Raw genomic sequence first — 23,059 nt, forward strand, 5'->3', positions numbered from 1 at the left:
CCCATGGTCTTCTCTTGGCTAGTCCACAGGAACAACTCTTACTTACTACTGGTGTGTTAAGGTACACATATTTGTTTTTTTGTGTAAACAAAGGCTTAGCTTGGGGGTCCCTAAATTCTACAGAATCAAGCGTGCCACCTTCTGGCATACCTGCTTATTTTAAGTCTAAAAACTATGGTGCTGGAAGCTGTGAACAGCTACAGAAATAAAGGACTGAAAAGAACCTAGAATTACAATGGCCATGATGGAGAATGTTCCAATTAGATAAGGTCATTTAAAAAGTGCCCTTGAATGCAAGGGTTCCCAAATTAAACAGAATGGGGTATCTGTTCTAAATGGCAAGCAGAAGCCTCCAAAAGGTTCAAAATTCCAAAATAGTCTCACTAAAAGACTCACGTAAACAGCTAATGAAAATGAGAAAAAAATACCTAAAACAAGACTGTTAAAACTGACGTAACTGCTACTGTTCCCCTCGTCTTTTGAGTACTCATCCTAGTCAGCCTCTTATGAACTGCCTTTCACTCTAAAGAGACTATTAAACAGTTACTTTTAGAAGAAAACCAGTTGAGACTATAGGCACTTCACTCCTTGGTCAAAGGCCAAACTAAAGTCCATAGCTGAATAATTTCTCAAACCTGGGGAGAATCCTCAAGAGTTTTTGTAAATATATCACTTCCTGAGCCCAGCTGAGAGAGGAATAAAAATTCACATTGTCCCTTCCTTTACAAATAATGGATAGTTGGAAGAAAGGCAGGCAGCAACAAGGCCCACCCCTCACCCCCACCCCAGCCGTAAGAGGAAACTACCTTTAAAAGGATTTTACACCACCCTGGAAGGAGCCCTCCATCCTTTCCCCCTGTGAACAACTACCTGATAGGTAGATGAGCGTGTGGACAAAAACCTAATTGGGTGACAGGTGCATGGAGGATTGATTAATCAGATTAAAACAACCCGCCAACATTTTCATAAAAACCCCTAGACTTAGAAACTCTGGCAGCAACCTTCTCAGGCCCACCTCCTTCTTCGGGAGCTTTGTACTATCACTTAATAAACTTTGCTTTGCTGCCCACCAGTCTTCAGCTGGTCTACTTCTTCGTTCTTTGAAGCAGCATGACCAAGAGCCACGGGCACTAAAGGAAAAGAAATCCTGCATCACAAATCCAGTCCATATATCCTAAGAACTTGGCTTGGCTTTCTGCCTGTCTGGAGTATGCAGGTTGTTGGTTCTTTCTTTGGCTATCATTGGGAGTGACTCTAAATATTCTGAAGAGGATATCTTTTATACCCTCTTTGAGGGCACCTCTTGGATCCATGAAGTTATTTAATACTGCCAGAATTATTTACCATTTGCCCTGACAAAATATTTGAAAGGATTTAATACCTTTATAATCAGGAATTTGGTCAAATTGGAAACTGAGATTCAGAGCCTGAGAGGAATTTTTTAAGGACTTTTCTCCTAAGCTATATGAACCCAGAGAGAAAGAACACTTTTTTTTTTAAAGTAATCTCTACACCCCACATGGGATTCAAACTCACAATCCCGAGATCAAGAGCTGCACAATCTACCTCCCGACTGAGCCAGCCAGGCACCCAAAAGAAAGACATTCTTATAGGAATTAAAAATAGCTGTCCCTATCTCACAAATCTAGTCTCTACAGGATCAGAGGTGTAGTTCCAAAACAATTCAAAGACTACCAAACCTTTTTGCCAATCCCCTATCTCAAAAGACTTGTAAGTGTAAAAATTCTGACTTTAAGGGAACAAGAGTCCTTCTAGGGGAAGCTTGCATTCTTTCCCTGTGTCTTTAAGATGTAAATGTTCAACACTCTACTGATCTTTTCTAGGAAATCCTTTCTAGTCCATCTCTTTAAAATACAAATTTCAGAGTGGTAATTCTTGTCAAGAAAAAACACAAGGGGCAGAGAGAGGTCATTTGGAACTTGACTTGCCAAGGAGAAATTCAAATCTTAAGTGTCTTCACAAATACTAAAAAAACTCTGGCCATCTAGACTGATAACCTTATTCCATCTACCAGAAAAACAACTGAGATCTAACTTTTATAACTATAACTAGTAAATTCTGTACCTACTTCATGGCAGTAACTTAAAACTATAAGGGCTATCTGTCCTATATTCATGTGTGTCTATATTTATGTGTTGTAGCTCTGTGGTATTTTCTACTTCTGGGTGGTATTGCTACAATTAATTTGTAAAAGAGTTCTATTTAGTTGGTTTGAAGGCAAGCACTTGTAAGGATTGTGTATTCTAAAACTCTCAAAAAGAAAGAAACTAACTCAAATATTTTTCAAGGTCACATGGTTTGAAAAAAATATTTGATATAAAAGCTAGTTTAAGGTGGATGGCTTAATTAAAAAGACATGTCTTTAAAGTTACCAACACTAAATATAAAACTTCTATTCTACTTCAGTTTAGTAGCCTCCAAATAAGTTCATGTTGTCCTTTCCAAGATCTGTGAACAAAAATTAATAGCTTAGGATAATGGCTGACTTTGTCTAATGTTTAATACCATTTTTAGAGGTCATCTAAACATAGTTATTAAGAACAAGTAAATTAGATATAAACAAGATAAAAGTTTATAAATGAACTTTTCAAGAATATTTATGTCTACTTAATTTTCCCAATTTTTTTTTTTTTTTGGTAACCTAAAACCTTAAAGTTTTGCTGAATTAGGTTAAATGATAAGTTAAATTCATTAAATATCTAGATCATTTCTAGAAGTAGGAGGACCCTAGGCTCACCTCATACTAGATAACTGTCAAATTATCCTAAATATCCCAGAAATTGACCTGAAGACTAGCAGAACAGACTCCACAACTAAAGGCAGAGAAGGGCCACATGGAAGAAGGTAGGAAGTGTGGATGTGTGGTTTGGGAGAGAAACGACTCCAGGAGCTGCTGTTGCAGAGAAGGGCAAGAGACAGATTAACACACGTGGGAGCCATGAAGAAAATAAATCCCCATAGCAAGTGGCTTGGAAAGTGAGAGAGGCTGAATTTCCTGAGTTCTTGCAACCAGTGGAGCTTAAAGTCTGGAGTTCTGAAGGTCAGTGGGTTTGGTTCAGATAGAGCCCCGAGGCACTGGGGCTGCTTTTGGAGAGAAGGCAGGGCAGACAGTCCAAGGACATACAGCATGGAAACAGTGATTTGAAGAGTGCTTGGGGCACACAGTGAAGAGGTTAGTTGTTCATCTCAGACCTGTTCCAGAGAGGCAGCTCACAGAGAGACCCCTCCGGGAACAACAAAGAAACTGGCAGAGACATTTCCCTCCCCCGCTCCTTAGCATAAACACAGAACCACCACCTCCGGGAACTAGCCCAGCACTGACACTAACCGGCTTACACTGCTGGAACTGCCCATTCCAGTCATGCTTTCCTCAAACCCAATGAGGCAGGCCCCCTCCCCCAGAAGACCAGCCCAAACCCCTGCCCACAGCACATCTCCTGAACTGGGAGTTTTGCAGAGGCTCGGTTCCAGCAGCAGTGGTGAGAGGTCTCATTTCACAAGCAGACCAGAGCACAACTTGTTAAAATGCACCACACTCAGGCCAGACACCAAACACTGCCCACAGGAGGCAAAGAAAGCCTCTATAGACGACTGGCCTGAAGGATAAAGTGGCCAGGACACAACAACAGACCACATGCTGCACACATCAGAGATACTCCCTGAAGTGGCAGGGCCTAGATAACAGGGGACACTACACTGCAGAGCACTATAGGACCTCTTCTTCATAAGGCCATTACCCTCAAGAACAGAAGATGTAGCTGACTTTCCTAAGACACAGAAACAGGCACAGAAACTTAGACAAAATGAGAAGACAGAGGAATCTGTCCCAAATGACAGAACAGGAAAAGGCCATGGATAGAGATCTAAGTGAAACAGATAAAAGTAACATGCCTGATAAAGAATTTAAAGTAATGATCATAGAGATACTTACTGGATTTGAGAAAAGAGTGGAAGACATGAGTAAGACCCTTAACAAAGCAATAACAAATAACAAAGCAGAGATAAAGGGCTCAATAAATCAAATGAGAACCATGCCTGATGCAATGAACAGCAGGCTGAAAGAAACAGAGGAATGAATTAATGACCTAGAGGATAGAGTAATGGAAAAGTAATCAAGCTGAACAAAAGAGAAAAAAGAATTATGCAAAATGAGAACAGACTTAGGGAACTCAGTGACTCCATCAAATGTAATAACATTTGCATTATAGGAGTTCCACAAGGAGAGAGAAAAGGGGGCAGAAAATTTATTTGCAGAGATAATAAATGAAAAGTTCCCTATCTGAGGAAGGAAACAGATATCCAGATCCAGGAGGCACAGAAAATCCCCAACAACATCAACAAAAGGAGATCCACACCAACACATATTGTAATTAAAATGGCAAAACATAGTGCTAAAGAAAAAAACTTAAAAGCAGCAAGACAAGAGAGGACAGTTACATAAAAGGGAAACCCCATAAGGCTACCAAGGGATTTTTCAGCAGAAATGTTGCGAGCCAGAAAGAAGTGGCATGATATATTCAAAGCACATTCTGAATGGGAAAAATCTGCAGCCAAGAATACTCTATCCAGTAAGGCTATCGCTCAGAATAGAAGGAGAGATAAAGAGTTTCTCAGATGAACAAAAACTAAAGGAGTTTGTGACCACTAAACCAGCCCTGCAAGAAATATTAATGGGGGCTCTAAGTGGAAAGCAAAGACCAAAAGTGGCAATATGAAGGTAGGAAACACGAAAGCAATAAAAACTAATATTTTTGTAAAATATCAGTCAAGGAACTCACAAAATAAAAGGATGTAAAATATGACACCATATACCTAAAATATGAGGAGAGGACTAAAGAGTAAGTTCAAATTTAAACAACCATCAACTTAATATGGACTGCTATATGCAGAAAATGTTATATATACAAACCTAATGGTAACCACAAATCAAAATCCACTAATAAATATGCAAAGAATAAAGAGAAAGAAATCCAAATTACCACTAAAGAAAACCAGCAAACCATGAAAGACAGACAAGAACGGATCAGAGAAAATCTTCAGAAACAACCAGAAAACAAGTAATAAAATGGCAATAAATACAAATCAATAATTACTTTGAATTTAAATGGACTAAACACTCCACTCAAAAGATACAGGGTGACAAAATGGATAAAAAAACAGACCCATCTATATGCTGCCTACAAGAGACTCATTTTAGACCTAAAGACATCCACCTTTAGACCTAAAGATTGAAGTGAAGGGAGGGAGAAACATTTATGCAAATGGATGTTAAAAGAAAGCTGGAATAGTAATACTTACATTGGACACACTACACTTTAAAACAAAGACTGTAAAAAAATAAAGACTGTAACAAGAGATGAAGAAAGACACTAAATAATAATAATAATAATAATAATAGAGACAATCCAACAAGAAGACATAACAACTGGAAATATTTATGCACCCAACGTGGGAGCATCCAAATACATAAAACAGTTGATAGCAAATATAAAGGAACTAATTGATAATAATACAGTAATAGTAGGGGACTTTAACATCGCACTTACATCAATAGACAGATCATCTAAACAGAAAATCAACAAGGAAACAACGGCTTTCAATGACACACTGGAACAGATGGATTTAACAGACGTATCCAGAACATTCCATCCTAAAACAGAAGAATACACATTCTTTTCAAGTGCACATGGAACATTCTCCAGAACAGATCACATATTAGGCCACAAAACAAGCCTCAACAAATTCAAGAAGACTGAAGTCTTATCATGCATCTTTTCTGACCACAAGGCTATGATACTAGAAGTCAACTACAAGAAAAAAAAATCTGTAAAGATTACAAATACATGGGGGTTAAGTACCATGCTACTAAACAATAAATGGGTCAATCAGGAAATAAGAAAAGAAATTAAACGGTGCCTGGGTGGCTCAGTTGGTTAAGCATCTGCCTTTGGCTCAGGTCATTATCTCAGAGTCCTGGGATCGAGTCCCATGTTAGGCTCCCTGCTCAGCTGGGAGTCTGCTTCTCCCTCTCCCTCTGCCCCCCTCCCTGCTTGTGCTCTCTCTGTTGTGCTCTCTTTCTCTCTCTCTCAAATAAATAAAATCTTTAAAAAGAAAAAAAGAAGATATTAAAAAGTACACAAAAACAAATGGAAATGAAAACAATGGTTTAAAATCTTTGGTACGCAACAAAAGCAGTTCTAAGAGGGAAGTTTACAGCAATACAGGCCTACCTCAAGAAGCAAGAAAAATCTCAAATAACAACCTTCCTTACACCTAAAGGAGCTGGAAAAAGAACAAATGAAGCCTAAAGCCAGCAGGAGGATGGTAATAATAAAGATTAGAGCAGAAATAAATGGTGTAGAAACTAAAAAGACAATAGAACAAATCGATGAAACCAGGAGCTGGTTCTTTTAAACAATAAAATTGATAAATCTCTAGCCAGACTTATCAAAAAGAGAAAGGAACCAAATAAATAAAATCACAGATGAGAGAGGATAAATAACAACCAACACCACAGAAATACAATTTTAAGGGATTATGAAAAACTATATGCCAACAAATTGGACAACCTAGAAGAAATGGATAAATTCCTAGAAACCTATAAATTACAAAAACTGAAACAGGAAGAAATAGAAAAACTTGAACAGACCAGTATCAGCAAAGAAGTTGCATTGGTAATCAAAAAACTCACAACAAAGACCATAACCAGATGGCTTCACAGGGGAATTCTGCCAAACATTTAAAGAAGAATTAACACCTATTCTTCTCAAACTATTCCAAAAAACAGAAAAGGAAGGAAAAGTTCCAAATGCATTCTATGAGGCCAGCATTATCCTGATACCAAAACCAGAAAAAGACACCACAAAAAAAGAACTACAGACCAGTATTTCTAATGAACACAGATGCAAAAATCCTCAACAAAATACTAGCAGACTGAATCCAACAATAAATTAAAAAAATAATTCACCAGGATCAAGTAAGATTTATTCCTGGGTTGCAAGGGTAGTTCAATATTTGCAAATCAATCAACGTGATACATCACATAAATAAGAAAGGATGAGAACGATATGATCATTTCAATGGATGCAGAAAAAGCATTTGACAAAGTACGACATCCATTCATGATAAAAAACCCTAAACAAAATAGGTTTAGAGGTAACATGCTGCCTACAAGAGACTCATTTTAAACCTAAAGACATCCACCTTTAAGCATAATAAAGATCATATACGAAAAAACCCACAGCTAACATGATCCTTAATTGGGAAAAACAGAGCTTTTCCCCTGAAGTCAGGAACAAGACAAGAATGCCTACTCTCAACACTTTTATTCAACATAGTATTAGAAGTCCTAGCCATAGCAATCAGACAACAAAAAGAAATAAAAGGCATCCTAATTGGTAAGGAAGACATAAAACTTTCATTACTTGCAGATGACATGATACTGTGTATAGAAAACCCTAAAGACTACCACACCCTAAAGACTACCCTAAAGACTAAATAGACTACCCATAAAGACTACCCCTAAAGACTACTCCTAGGGGCGCCTGGGTGGCTCAGTCGTTAAGCATACGCCTTCAGCTCAGGTCATGATCCCGGGGTCCTGGGATCGAGCCCCGCATCGGGCTCCCTTCTTGGCAGGAAGCCTACTTCTCCCTCTCCCACTCCCCCTGCTTGTGTTCCCTCTCTCGCTGTGTCTCTCTCTGTCAAATAAATAAATAAAATCTTTACCCCTAAAGACTACCCTAAAGACTATCAAAAAACTGCTAGAACTGACACATGAATTCAGTAAAGTTACAGGATACAAAATCAGTCTACAGAAATCTCTTGCATTTCTATACATCAATAATGACACAGAAGAGAAATTAAGAAAACAATTCCATTTATAAGTACAATAAAATAAGATACCTAGGAATAAACCTAATGAAGAGGTGAAAGACCTGTACTCTGAAAACTGGAAAACATTGATGAAAGAAATTTGAAGAGACGACACAAAGAAATAGAAAGACATTCCACGCTCATGGATTGGAAAAACAAATACTGTTAAAATGTCTATACTACCCAAAGCAATCTACACATTCAATGCAATCCCTATCAAAATACCATGAACATTTTTCACAAAGCTAGAACAAACAATCCTGAAATTTTTATGGAAACACAGAAAACTCCAAATAGCCAAGACAATCTTGGGAGGGGGGAAAAAAAGCTGGAAGCATCACAATTCCAGACTTCAAGTTATATTACAAAGCTGTAGTAATCGAAACAGTATGGTAGTGGCACAAAAAGAGACACACAGATCAATGGAACAGAACAGAAAACCCAGAAATAAACCCACAATTATATGGTCAATTAATCTTTGACAAAGCAGGAAAGACACCCAATGGAAAAAAGCCAGCCTCTTCAAAAAATGGTGTTGGGAAAACTGGACAGCAACATGCAAAAGAATGCAACTACTTTCTTAAGCCATACACAAAAATAAATTCAAAATGGATTAAGGACCTAAATGTGACATGAAACCATAAAAATCCTAAAAGAGCACAGGCAGTAACTTCTCTGACACTGGCTGTAGCAACTTTTTTCTAGACAGGTTCCCTGAGGTAAGGGAAACAAAAGCAAAAATATGGGGACTACATCAAAATAAAAAGCTTCTGCACAGCGAAGGAAACAATCAACAAAACTAAAAGACAGCCTCTGGAATGAAAGAAGATATTAGCAAATGACATAGCTGATAAAGGGTTAGTACCCCAATACATAAAGAATTTATAAAACTTAACACCCAAAAAACAAATAATCCAATTAAAAAATGGGCAGAGGACATGAATATTTTTCCAAAGAAGACCTACAGATGGCCAAGAGGCAAGGAAAAGATGCTCAACATTACTGATCATAGGGAAATGTGAATCAAAACTACAATGAAATATCACCTCACACCTGTCAGAATGGCTAAAATCAACAACACAAGAAACAACAGGTGTTGGTGAGCATGTAGAAAAGAGGAACCCTCTTGCGCCGTTGGGGAATGCAAACTGGTCCAGCCACTGTGAAAAACAGTCTGGAGGTTCCTCAAAAATAGAACTACCCTATGATCCAGTAATCACATTACTGGGTATTTACCCGAAGAATACAAAAACACTAATTCAAAGAGATATATGCACCCCGATGTTTAAAGCAGCATTATTTGTAATAGCCAAGATATGGAAGCAGCCCAAGTGTCCACAGACTGATTGATGGATAAAGATGTGGTGTGTGTGTATGTATATATATATATACATACACACACACACATATATATACACACACACACACACACATACACACACTCCAGAGTATTATTCAGCCATAAAAATGAATGACATCTTGCCATTTGCAATGACATGGATGGAGCTAGAGAGCATAATGCTAAGTAAGTCAGAGAAAGAAATACCATATGATTTCACTCATATGTGGAATTTAAGAAACAAAATAAATGAGCAAAGGGAAAAAGAGAGAAAGAGACAAACCAAGAAACAGACTCTTCACTATAGAGAACAAACGGATGGTTACCAGAGGGGAGGTGGGGGGGGGATGGGGTAATAGGTGATAGAGATTAAGTAGTGCCCCTGTCATGATAAGCACAGGATGATGTATCAAAGTGCTGAATCACTATATCGTACATGTAAAACTAGTATAACGCTGTATATTAACTAACTGGAAGTAAAATAAGAACTTAAAAAATCTAGGTTGGGGTTCCTGAGTGGCTCAGCTGGTTAAGCGTCTGCCTCCGGCTCAGGTCATGATCTCAGGGTCCTGGGATCGAGCCCCTCCCTTACTCAGTAGGGAGTCTGCCTCTCCCCCTTCCTCTCCCTCTGCCTGCCACTCCCCCTTGTGTGCTTTCTAATAATAAAATCTTAAAAAAAAATAAAATCTAGATCATTTCCAAAAAAGACAAAATACCAAAACATTAATTACTAAACATAAGTTGATCTACTTTTGGCTTATTACAAAGAAACTAAAAGATATTTGGATATGTTAATACTCCATTGGCAAATTTAAAAAGGTATATGCTTTTAAAATTTTTGAAATGTATTCGTAAAATTCAAATTCAAAAAAATGCTGGTAAAACCAACAGCTCACAATTTACTTCTTAGTTTTCACTAAAAATTAAGGTTTCTCAGGGTTAAGAACTCAAATATATGTAATTAAAGCTACTAAAAATAAGGAAAACATCTCTGTATGGCAGGAAAGTAGGATGTGTTTTCAGGAGAAAAAGGTGTGATAAATGGAGATGGTGTAGCCGGGGCCCAGGGGCGCAAGAGCACCTGGCTCCGGGGGTCCCAAACAGACCAGGTTTGGCCACTGGCCACTCACAAAATCCAAGGGCAGAGAAAGGGTGGTGGTGAAACAGGAATTTATTTCAGTGAGACCAACACCCAGAAGACAGGGGACTAGCATCTGAGAGACTATCTCCAAAGTGCTGAAAATACTTCCAGGTTTATATATAAGAAAATGTGGAGCAAAGGTGGGTGGATATGTACGGGGGGGGGGGGGCAGTGAAAGTCAAATTAACCACTGTCTTGAAGTGAAACACGGGTGGGACCTTGCTAGCTTAGGGCAGTCTCTATTGCTCGAGGGGGTAGTTTCGGTTCCCATCGTGGGATGCTTTGCCCACAGGGTCTTCAGCCTGAGCCAAGAGACAAGCTGGAAAGAACCCAACTAGAAAGTTTGAGGTCAAAATGGAGGCAGCCAAAGTCCTCTTTCAATACATTTTTTGTGAAGGGGAGAAAAAGTAATTTTGTCCTAAAATGAGGCTGACTGTTTAAAGGGAAAAAAACATAAGACAAAATTGGAATATAGGGGAAAAAAAGTTGTAGGAGGTTTGTGGAAAAATAATCTTTAGACAGGAACTTTCATGTGTGGTCGACCTGGTTAAGATTAAAATAAATTTATTTTTAAAAATGGGTTTTAATATCAAAAGTAAGCTGGTGCAAAATTAGAATTTGGTTTTCTATTAAAAGGAAAAAGTTTTCTTGGGCTTTTGGTGTCATTTGGGTAAGACTAAAATTCTCTTTACCTTTTAAGTATTAGATTTTGTAGTAATCTGTGATCCTATTTAGGCAAGTGCTTTAAAACCTTTTCTAAAAATATTTTTGATTGGGGTGCCTGGGTGGCTCAGTCACTGCCTTCGGCTCAAGCCCTGATCCTAGGGTCCTGGGATGGAGCCCCTCATCGGGCTCCCTGCACAGGGGGGAGTCTGCTTCTCCCTCTCCCTCTGCCCTTCCCTCTGCTCGTCCTCTCTCTTCGAGCATGCTCTCTCTCTCAAATAAATAACATCTTTAAAAAAAATATTTTTGACTAACTTCCTAAAACCAAATTCTAAGTGAAGTCTTTTTGACCTAAAATTTTCCAAAGGACTTGTTAAATGAATTAGGCTTATTTGATATGTAAATTACATGGAAAGCACTGTCAAAAAAAATAACACTAAGCCTTTATATTTGTAAGACTGTGCCACATGTGGATAAAGTCCATTCTGCTTCTGCAAAAATAGCCCCTCACTGCCAGACTTTTGTCATCCTAACGTCCTTGTAACAGGGCAACCTCTGAAATTTAAACAACTTTTTATTTCAGGACAGAAAAAAATCTAACTGTGCCCCTAACTTTTCACAGACAAAATAAGACATCTCATTGGTCGACTCCCCTAAATTTATTTTGGTGAGTTAAAAAGGGCCTACCAGGGGCGCCTGGGTGGCTCAGTCAGTTGAGCCAAGTTGAACTCTTGATTTCAGCTCAGGTCATGGATCTCAGGTTCTGAGACTGAGTCCCACATCAGGCTCCACACTCAGTGGGGAGTCTGCTTGAGATTCTCTCTATCCCTCTTCCTCTGCAAACCCCCTAAAATAAATAAATAATTTTTTAAAAAAAAGATTTTTATTTATTTATTTAAGAGAGAGAGAGTGAGAAACAGCATGAGAGGGGAGAGGGTCAGAGGGAGAAGCAGGCTCCCTGCTGAGCAGGGAGCCCGATGTGGGGCTCGATCCCAGGACTCTGGGATCATGACCTGAGCAAAAGGCAGTCGCTCAACCGACTGAGCCACCCAGGCGTCCAATAATTTTTTTTTTTTTTAAAGGGCCTACTGGAAGACATTCATGATTCACAATTCACTCCTTCTGACAGGTGTCTATTTCCCTGATTAGGGATAAATGTAAATGAGGCTAGGATCAAGAACTGCTCCTTAATTCTTAAAATTACTGCAAAACCTGTTAAAGCAATAGCAGCCCAACAAATACCCTTAAACTCTCTAGCCAAAGTTGTCCTTGGTAACGGAACAGCTCTTAACTATCTATTGGCTGACGAAGGCGGTGTCTGTGGGGTCAACACCACCTGCTGAGCCTGCACCTGACCCTTGTCGACCCTGAAACTCAGGTAAGATCAAAGAACAAGTCGCTTGGCTTAAGAAGGTGACTCCTTCCACAGCGTCTTTCTTTGGCTTATTTGATTTTGATTGGTTTGGGTCTTGGGGACCATGGCTCTAAACTGCACTCCAAATATTGCGATTTATCCTACTTATGTAATGATAATAATCTCCCTAGTGCATTGTATTCTTTCAAAAGCTTGAGATACATGTAGCAGTACATCGAGCAAATGCTCTCCCTAAGACTGGAACATCTACGGAACAAAGAAAATAACCCACTTAAAGGAGTGTCAATCTGAGGCCATGACCTATGAATATCAGACGTTAAGCAAAACGGTCATGACTATGGACACCACACAAAGGAACAACAAAAACTTCAAGAACTTAGAGCAGTAACAGAGAGTGGTGCTAAGGCCTTAAATGTTTATCACATCTCTCAGTTAAGCTGAGAGTCTGATCAAAAAGGGGTAATTGCTCAAAAGAAAACCACTAGCCCAAAATGGTGCCACTAAGGTTAAGGACCCAGGTCAGTAAACCAAGACTTAATTCCTTACCCAAGTGCAATTTCAACCAATCCCCCCTCCCTGGAATGTCACCTTTATCCAGTCAACATAGAATTCCCTGGTCAATACTAGGGAATTTTCTGATAGACCCCCCTTTGCTCTCCTTTCGAGGCAACCTTGCCTCAACAATGCATATCTTGCTAATAAATTCCTTTCTGCTTTTTTTAATGCCCTCTGCCTTTAAAAGCCTTTCCCTTCTTTAGCTCAGTGGAGCTCCCCTCTTCTTGCTAGATGAAATACTGCCTGATTCATGAATCATTTAATAAAACCAATTAGATCTTCAAATTTACTCAGCTGAATTTTTTTTAACACTGAGAACAGCTATTTCACAGTTTCTAAAATACTACTGGTGACTTCACAAGGTTTCTTGCCAAATTTTCTTAGTCTTATCTTGAAACAATGCCATTTGGAGACAGAGTTCATCAAGGTCTTTTGGAAAGATAATGAATTCCAAGTATTCCACATTGCTGTCTACACAGCATGGCCTAAAAATTGCTCCTGGGGATGAATGGTATCCCCACGATGTCAAGATTTTGACTGCAGCTTCACAGACAGAAAATAAAACAGCCAGTTTTACAGGGCACACATGGAGGTACGACTGTTAGGGCAAGATCCTGGGGAGCCTCAAAGGCCAGGTTAGGGAGCTGGGCTTCCCTCTGAACCTACTGGTGACGCCTGAGTGCCTGTGAGGGGGGTGTCACAATACAATGGTAGGAAGTCGAAATACGGGGACGGAGGGGTGGGAGGCAAGAGGCCAGCCAGCTAGGACACCATTAAAAAAGTTAATGGCGAGAGTGAATGCATTCCTGAACTGCTAGTGGCAGCCTGAATGGAAGGAGATAATGGCGGGGGGGGGGGGGGGGCACGGAGAGTCAGAGGAATAAAAAATGTGGGGGATCCTTGTTCTCACCATACTGTCTTGACGACCACAGTTTTGTAATATAGCTTGAAATCTGGAATTGTGATGCCTCCAGTTTTGTTTCTCTTTTTCAGGATTGCTTGGGCTATTTGGGGCACACAGATTAATGGAACAGAATAGAGAACCCAGAAATGGACCCACAACTGTATGGTCAACTAATATTCAACAAAGCAGGAAAAAATATCCAATGGAAAAAAGACAGTCTCTTCAACAAATGGTGTTGGGAAAACTGGACAGCATCATGCAGAAGAATGAAACTGGACCACTTTCTTACACCATACACAAAAATAAATTCAAAGTGGATGCAAGACCTAAATGTGACACAAGAAGCCATCAAAATCTAGAGGAGAACATAGGCAGCAACCTCTCTGACCTTGGCCACAGCAACTTCAACAAAAGCAAAAATGAGATATTAGGACTTCATCAAGATAAAAAGCTTCCACACAGCAAAGGAAACATTCAACAAAACTAAAAGGCAGCCTACAGAATGGGAGAAGATATTTGCAAGTGACATATCTGATAAAGGCTTAGAATCCCAAATCTATAAAGAACATATCAAACTCAATGCACAAAAAAACCCAAATATTCTTAAGAAATGGGCAGAAGACATGAATAGACACTTTTCTAAGGAAGACATCCAGATGGCTAACAGACACAACATCACTCATCAGGGAAATACCAATCAAAACCACGATGAGACACCATCTCACACCTGTCAGAATGGCTAAAATTAATGCAAGAAGAACAGGTTTTGGTGAGGATGTGGAGAAAGGGAAGCCTCTTGCATTGTTGGTGGAAATGCAAACTGGTGTAGCTACTCTGGAGAACAGTATGGAGGTTCCTCAAAAACTCAAAAATAGAACTACCCTACTATCCAGCAATTGCACTAAAGGTATTTACCCAAAGGATTAAAAAATACAGATTTGAAGGGGTACATGCACCCCGATGTTTATGCAGCATTATCAACAATAGCCAAACTATGGAGAGAGCCCAAATGTCCATCAACTTATGAATGAATAAAGAAGATGTGGCATATATATACAAGGGAATATTACTCAGCCATTAAAAAAAAAAGAAATCTTACCATTTGCAACCACATGGACGGAGCTAGTGTATTATACTAAGTGAAATAAGTCAGTCAAAGAAATATAAATACCATATGATCTCACTCATATATGGAATTTAAGAAACAAAACAGATGAACATATGGGAAAGGGGGGAAAAAGGAGAGAGGGAAACAAACCATAGGAGACTCTTAACAGTAGAGAACAAACTGAGGGGTGATGGAGGGAGGTTGGTAGGGGATGGGTAGATGGGTCATGGGCATTAAGGAGGGCACTTGCGATGAGCACTGGGTGTCTCATATAAGTGATGAATCATTGAATCTACTCCTGAAACCAATATTGCACTGTATGTTAACTAACTAACCTTTAAATAAAAATTTGAAAATAGGATAAAACAATAGAGTGATTTAAAAAAAAAAAGTGGGGGCTCTTACCATGATGTAAATGCTGGTCTAGGGAACGGAAAGTTTTATGTAAATATTAAAGCCAATGAAGGAACAACCTACTCAGAATACTTAGCATCACGTTGGGAAATTCAAAAGCACAATATTAATAACAAAATTCAACCACATTTTCTATAGCAGGCTACTCGGGAATGTTGTAAAAGAACACCAACCACCATGAGCCTTAACCGGTCCTTGGATACATTCACACCAGGAAAATCCCTATCAACAGGATTACGTGTCCTGATCTTACTACACACTCACAACTGGATGCATTACACTTTTATTTCCAGTCCCTCTCAGCAAGAATGTAGAATTTTCAATACACTGTTTATTAGAAGAACTGTCTTGTTTTCTATTTGGCCCCCTGAGTACAGTTATGCAAATCTGGACTAATGGGTGGAGGTCTGGAATCAACAATTTTGCCTTAGCTTGCCATTCACTTCCTTTTAATTGAGAGGAAATGCACGTAACATAAAATCAACCATTTTAAAGTGAACAATTCAGTGGCATTTAGTATATCACGAGGCTGCATAAGCACCACTTCTGTTTATTCCCCAAGCCCATTCATTTTTAAAAAGGACCAGTAATACCACTCTTAGTGTATTTGATAACTTTGCCAACATGAGGCTAGCATACAAAACTATTAAAAAACATTGTGGTCACACTAAGCCTTTTACCAACCATATATTACACACATACACACGTTGTAGTCTCCGTCATAATTATTTTGTATTGCACTGGGAATTTTATTCTAAAAACAGGCTCCCTGGAGTCTCACAATATATTAAATTCAGAAAATGAATTACCATTATTATTCTACTAATATCTTTGACACAGATCTTATAAAAGGATATCTCATACCCTATCTAGTTACCAGAAAAGTCCTGAACTTCTTAAAAAAAAAATAAAAAAAAAACAAAGGCTAAAAGAGACTTCAATGTGCCATACCTTATTGGGATAGCTGGCCGCTTCCTTCCCAAATCAGCTTCAAAGAGGAAGCCTTCCACAGCAATAAATAAAAATTGTGCAAATGTCACAATGTTCCCGCATCCTGGATGCTTCCTGTGTAGTAAAAAACAAAGAGGCAAATAAGGTACAAAAAGTTGAGATAAAGGGCACCAAGACTTGTTATATTGATAGTTTCAAGTAACAGGGAGGACCGATTTCTATTACCCACTGTCCTTTATCTCAGATTTCATATCCCATGGATCACACACATCTATCAATAGAGCTCGCAGAGAAGAATGTCAAGCTTGCTTATTTCACTCTTCCCTAGGTGTAGCAGGCCATGAGTAAGAATTGTGCTAACACTCATTCTCAGAACTACCATACAACTTTTCTAGTAAACTGTGGGAAATTGGTCGTATGTACTTGGGATACTCACTTCATCGAATTGGCTTTAGTCAGAATCCTAGTCAGCCTCAGCAGCAAAGCCCAAGCACAGAAATATGCTCAGGTCTCCTGGAATGTTTACATAGCCTCCTGACCAGGAACCACCAAGACTACTGTCAACAGAAGACATGCACCCATTGTTGGTGACTGGGACATCACCTTAGAGAAAGTCCCCCTGGGAGCAACGATTGGTTCTTGGGGTGGGGAGATTCATACTCTTTTTTTGAAGTATCAAGCACTCTTTTTTGAAGTATCAAGTATATATAAATACAGCACATGAACCCACTATATATTGTATCTCTAGGGGGTGATTAGAAAAAAATGTCTACAGACAAAGGGTCTTTGGCAGGGGTAAGGAGAGATAAGGAGCAATAATGAGAAAAGGCTGAAGAACACTACTATCATCTACTGTTCCCCACAGCCTGAACACAAGTATATTAGGTACTCCATAAACGGTGGAATTGAATCGAACCTCTTCAGTGATCCACGTAAGGGCTGAGGATTCTTCCACAGTATCTGTTAGGAACATATTTACAAGGCAGAAAAAGTCCTTCTGACCTCACTCTTGAAACACTCTGCGAAAAGCCGGTTACTTAAAATGTTTGTGGTTTGGAGTTTGTCCTCCATCAGCTTCTGCTCAGTCACTGGAAGTACAAAGTGACCAGTTGTCTCTGTTTCCCTGAAGCTTCCAGGTTTCTCAGGCTTCATATTCCGTTTTCTCATCTTATCAAGGACATTTATTTACCAGAGGCTAGTGATTAGATGATTACTGTATTATAAATATAATATAATGCTATTTATAAAAACAACCTCGTTCTCTACTGGTGGTTTTTTTTTTTTTAAAGATTTTATTTATTAGAGAGCGAGCGCGAGAGAGAAACAGCATGAGAAGGGAGAGGGTCAGAAGGAGAAGCAGGCTCCCCGCTGAGCCAGGAGCCCGATGCGGGGCTCGATCCCAGGACTCCGGGATCACGACCTGAGCCGAAGGCAGTCGCTTAACCAACTGAGCCACCCAGGTGCCCACTCTACTGGTGGTATTATTATTCAACAGCAATGTCAAGTATACAAGTTCTTAAATACACCCATCAGGCATAAAAGCGATAACCGTGAACATAAGCCACTCTTGTGCGGAGCTATGCTTACCATGTGCAACAACTGTGGCTACTCTTTAGGCTCTATGAAACTGTTCTTGAAAACTACTGCTTTATATTCAACCATTTCTTTTAGCATTTATGTTCAAGGGATACAGGGTAAACATTGCAAGAAGCCATAAACAATCACGGAAGACACTGACCTCATTCAAAGAGCTAATTAAAACCATTAGCCTAGTTATGAGTGACAGGAGAAGGTACTTTAGCTCTACCTAGTTCCTGGCACGGTGCTTTTCAACTCTGGTTAGGCTGCTCTTTAGAAACCCACGTGCCTGAGGAGCACCCTCCCCACCCCCCAGTTCTGCTCAGACTGCTGTGGGGTAGGGCCCTGGAACCTGTACTTTTCAAAGCTCTCTGCTTAATTCTGAGGTGCAGCCAGAGCTGAGAACCACTAGTGTAGGTCTGGGGAAAGTGCTGGAAGATGTGTGTGGGAGTGTGTGTATGCGCCTACGTAAGATGGGCAGGTGATTCCCATATGTTATCACAGGGATGAGAACCACCCAAGGTGGTTAAAATTACACAATGACAGGCAGGATCCAGTTCTCTAGAGTGGAAGTTAATTACCCTAAGTCTTGTTTCCTTATCTTTAAAATGCGAACAGTATTAGTGCCTATCTCACTGGTTTACGGTAGAGTAAACAAGCCAGTCCCTGAAAAGCACTTAATAGTGTGCCACAGAGGGAAAAAGGCAAAGACTAACATTAGGATCTTGCACCCTGGAAGGTCTTCAATTAAAGATAAAGACATTTATCTTGACCAATTTTTCTCACCTATAAAGTGCAAGTGATAGATTTTTAATTTTGTAATGAGGATTCCATGAGAAAATGTAAATTGCCAACACAAGACTTAGCCCAAATGGGGTTCATCAAGCTTCCCTGCTTCCCACCCATTTTTTTCTTTACCAAAAGATGAGGCCAATTCAATTAAAGAACAATTGAGGAGAACATATCACATGTAAAGTTAGGTGCTGGGGAGCTCCCGATGTGACGGAGACCTGAGCCCTTAAGGAGATGACAATGTAATGAATGAGGCAAACATGAGAGTATGAAACAGATAAGAACCCAGTGCCACACAGGGAAGGTGAGGACCGACGGTGTCCAATTCATTTTCATGCCCCGCTCTCTGGGCCCAGTATCTGGCCTTCACTCAAGCGGCTGAATGAATGTGAGGGTGACCTAAAATATTGTATGAAAGATAAAAAAAATCATTTATTTCTAAAACTGATTCACTTTACAAGTGTATACCTCACAGGATTTTTTTAAAAGGCATAATAAATTTTACCTTTATTTTACAGAGGTAGTTGTAATTATGCCCATTTCATTGCTAAAGACACTGAGGGCCACATGGCACTGACTCAGGGAAGTCTCACAGAGCCACAGGGCAAATAAGTGATGTTTGCAGACTCCATTATATTACTGTTTACAATTCAGTGTTTTTTACTAAGAGTTGTGCGGCTATTACCATTTTAGGGTACCTCCCAAAGAAATCTCATACCCATTAGGGTCCCTCTCCATTGCCCCCTCCCCCATCCCTTGACAACCCTATTCTACTTTGTGTCTATTTCCACAGGATTTTAAAATATCCCTAATGTACTCACATAATTAAATTTTTTTAAAAAATCAACTTAGCTTTTTGGGAAACACACTGTTGTATGGCTACCAATGGAACTATTTGTTTTAACTTTAATAATTCATTTTAAAACTTCAATGTAAAAACTTGGATCCTTTTCCCTAAATCACTTGTTTTCTTGAACTTTACTCCTTAGAAATTATAATCACCAACTGCAAAGTTTCTCTTACTTTGAATTCTCTTTGGCAAGCATTCAAATTTTTACTTCAAAGACAAGCAACTTTGAAGAGAAAGAAGTTTATGCCTTTCATATTTCTTCTTTCAGATTTAGGAAACTTCCTACTTGAGTCAAAATGATGCACTTGATTGTAAAATAAGATAGGAAAAAGAAAATGTTTCAGATTGTTTTCCTGAAGTAAGACATGCGCTACCTTGGCTAGCTAGTTAGCTGATGTGTGTGCATCCTGTTTCTAAGCTCTTTCAGGAGGGAGATCAAGGCATCCATTCATGACTTCATGTCTGTTTTGTACACTGCGTGGTGCTTTTTATTATAGATCCCAATTATAGATATAAAAATCAAAAAGAAGAAACCTAGATTTGTTTTCCAATTTGGGGAAAATGGAGAAAAATGTTTCCTTCTCCCTACAAGTCACTCTAGCATTTCCATTTATACTTAGTGTTCTACTTGGCACTTACTAGGGCACATAATGGTTCCAAGGAAGCCATATAAGAGCACAGTTCCTGCTCCATAAAAATTTATGAGCTTTCCACTGTGATGGCCCAAGATAAAGTAAAAAATTATGAGGAGGCCAAATCTACAAAGGACCTTAAAGACCATCTGGTCCAACCTGCTCTTATTTTATTGCTCTTTAACAGAGTAAGTTGTGAGCTGCCCAAGCCAATCAGGAAAAAGCTGCTATTCAGTCTGATGTACACCACTCACGGAATTAATAAATGTACCCCTTATCGCTTTACGAAAACCCATTGCTGTATCCAAAAAGTCAGATTTACAAAAAAGATAAATGAGGAAGATTTATATATAAATTCTTCTAAGCGTTCTAAATAGAAGCTCCTATAATTCACAAAAACATTCTGTAAAGTTAGATTTATCCACAACTTTTCAGGAGTAGCTTATAAAACAAGGTTTACCCTTACTGAAACCGAAGTTGTTAGAGACAAGAGGAAGTCAGTTTGGGGCGCCTGGGTCCTGGGATAGAGCCCCGTGTCCAGCTCACTGCTCGGCAGGGTCCTACTTCTCCCTCACCCACTCCCTCCCCCCACCCCGCTTGTGTTCCCTCTCTTGCTGTCTCTCTCTGCCAAATAAATAAATTAAAAATCTTAAAAAAAAAAAGAAGTCAGTGTGCTTCAGGTGCTTTGCACATGCATTTCATTGAACCCTTCAAAACCCTGTGAGGCTGGGAGAGCCACCACCGGCCTTTCACAGTTCAAAGAACAGACTCAGGAGATGAAGTAATTTAGCCAAGAGCTCACACTTAGTAACGAGGGCCTTCAGGTGCTAGCATATTATGACGTCATACTGCCTTTGGCAGGATTTAATTTAATGGCATATTCAACACAAGTATTATATTTATATATATATTCATAATATATTATTCTATGACCTTCATTTCCATGGCTGGCCTGATTTTCTCACTTTTTAAATATTTTTAAATCAATTTCCCAAATGACCTTCCTTTGAAGTATACCAGACTGACAAGCGGATACATTTTTAATTTTTTTTATTTTTAAACCTCTCTCCAACTATGCCCCAAATAAGTGGCAGATCTTTATCAACACTTTCTGCGTAAGACTTCAAGCTCTGTAATAGCAAAAATTAACCCACACCTTAAGTAAACTGATTGCTTCAGAATGACTAATCAATGCTATCATGAAAACAAAATAAATACATTTGTAGTAGGCTCCAGGTGAAGCACTGACCAAAATTCTGTGGGCTGCTCAAGTTCAAAAATAACAGGGAGGTTGCAAAAGGTACTGGACTAGGGTGTAGGTATCTTGGATTCTAGTTCTGGCCCTGCCACCTACAAGTAGTAAAAGACCATCTAACTTCTTGGGACCTGTTTCACTTTCAGTAAAAGAGATTATACCTCCTGACCTATTTGGTACACAAGACTGTTCTGATGGTCAGGGGAGATGTGCACATTCAGATATATGGCACTAAAGGACACCACATACAGTTTATTCTTCAGCCAGAAAAGGGAGGCCCAGAGCGGCTAAATAAAAAGGAGGACCCAAACAAGACTTGAGATTCAGTCCTGAGCCTTTTCTAGTCTACCTGTTGTCTTTCTGTAACAACAGCTCCACTGAACTTTGCACATTACTCAACATTATTTGAGTGCCACCTCAATAAAGCTAACCTAGTTTCCCTTTGGGAAAGTGTCATAATCATTCTTAATTTATAAAGTTACCCCTCGAAATGCATGTTTCTCAATCTAGAGACTGTAATATCTTAAAAGCTGGAATTCTCTCTGGTCAAGTGGACGGGCCTTGTGAATAAGTTAAGAATCCATTCGACTACATCATCGGGATGTATGTTTGGGTCAAGTACTCATAACCATCTCTAAGGCCAATAAAACAAATGCTTTAGGGGCCACCTTAATGAAACTCACTGCTGCGAGTACAAAATCAGACTGCGTTAGAAGTCAAAGAGCTTTGCTCAAGTCAAACGTGTGGCATTAACAGGATCGCGAAAAGAGCTGGAGGAGCCCTGGGTTCTGGCACGAGCTCCCTGCCGACCTTGGACCCGTCACGAGAAAAACTCTGCAGCCTTCAATCCCCCAGGGTGTGGAGAGCGGGTGAGGACAGCAGCACCCCCGGCGCTCCCCTCCGAGGATGCGGACAAACTGGGCAGGACAGCGGCCAGCGCGCAGGACCACGGAGCCACCGCCTCCGCCGGGTCCCAGGCCGTCCCACCCCCGCCCCCGCGCGCTGCGAGCGGGGGTGCGGCCCGTGAAGGTCACTCACCGGGCCAGGAGCTCTAGGAAGATCACATTACTGCAGCAGCCTGCGAACACCAGGCCCACCGCGAAGGCCGGGCGCATGGCCGGAGCGGGGAGAGGAGAGCGAGCGCGCAGATGAGGCGCCCGCTTATACCGCCACCCCAAGAGGCCGGGCTGCTGCGTCCGCCGCGGCACAGAACATCCCCACAGTGCCACAGCGCGGCTCTCCTTCGGCGCCGCCGCCGGCTCCCCTTCCCCCGCGGCCGCCACCAACGTAGCCGGCCGAGGAGCTGTAGTTCGCAGCCAGCCTGGGCCCCATTCATCCGAGGGGGCGTCCCGGTCCCAGCTAGACTACACATCCCAGGATGCTGCGCGCCCTCACGTCAGGCTGTGTGGCGTCCCGCCTCAGGGTTCTTCCGCTAGAGAGGAGAGTGGGCCGAGGTGCCCGTCATGCCTAGCGCGGAAAGAGGCCGCTGGGCTTGCTGGGAAGTGAAGTTCCAATGCTGTCAACGTGGTTTCTTGCGAGGCCGCCGAGGGCTCAGGAAGGAATTCGTCCGTCGCTGTAACACCAAACTCACAGCTGACGGCACTAG

General features: G+C 40.4%; 1 protein-coding gene across 1 annotated transcript in view; it reads right to left on the reverse strand.

The window, feature by feature from the left end:
- Positions 1-22,825, reverse strand: part of SLC35B4 (solute carrier family 35 member B4) — a 41,206-nt gene extending 18,381 nt beyond the window's left edge. The window contains exons 1-2 of the mRNA XM_036091690.2: positions 22,492-22,825; positions 16,347-16,460 (exon numbers count right to left, since the gene is read on the reverse strand). Of these exons, the coding sequence (XP_035947583.1) occupies positions 16,347-16,460; positions 22,492-22,568 (191 nt within the window). The 5' untranslated portion in view covers positions 22,569-22,825. The remainder of the gene's footprint in view (positions 1-16,346; positions 16,461-22,491) is intronic.
- Between the last annotated feature and the right edge of the window lie 234 nt (positions 22,826-23,059).

Source organism: Halichoerus grypus, chromosome 12, assembly GCF_964656455.1.
Source record: "Halichoerus grypus chromosome 12, mHalGry1.hap1.1, whole genome shotgun sequence".
NCBI lineage: Eukaryota > Metazoa > Chordata > Mammalia > Carnivora > Phocidae > Halichoerus > Halichoerus grypus.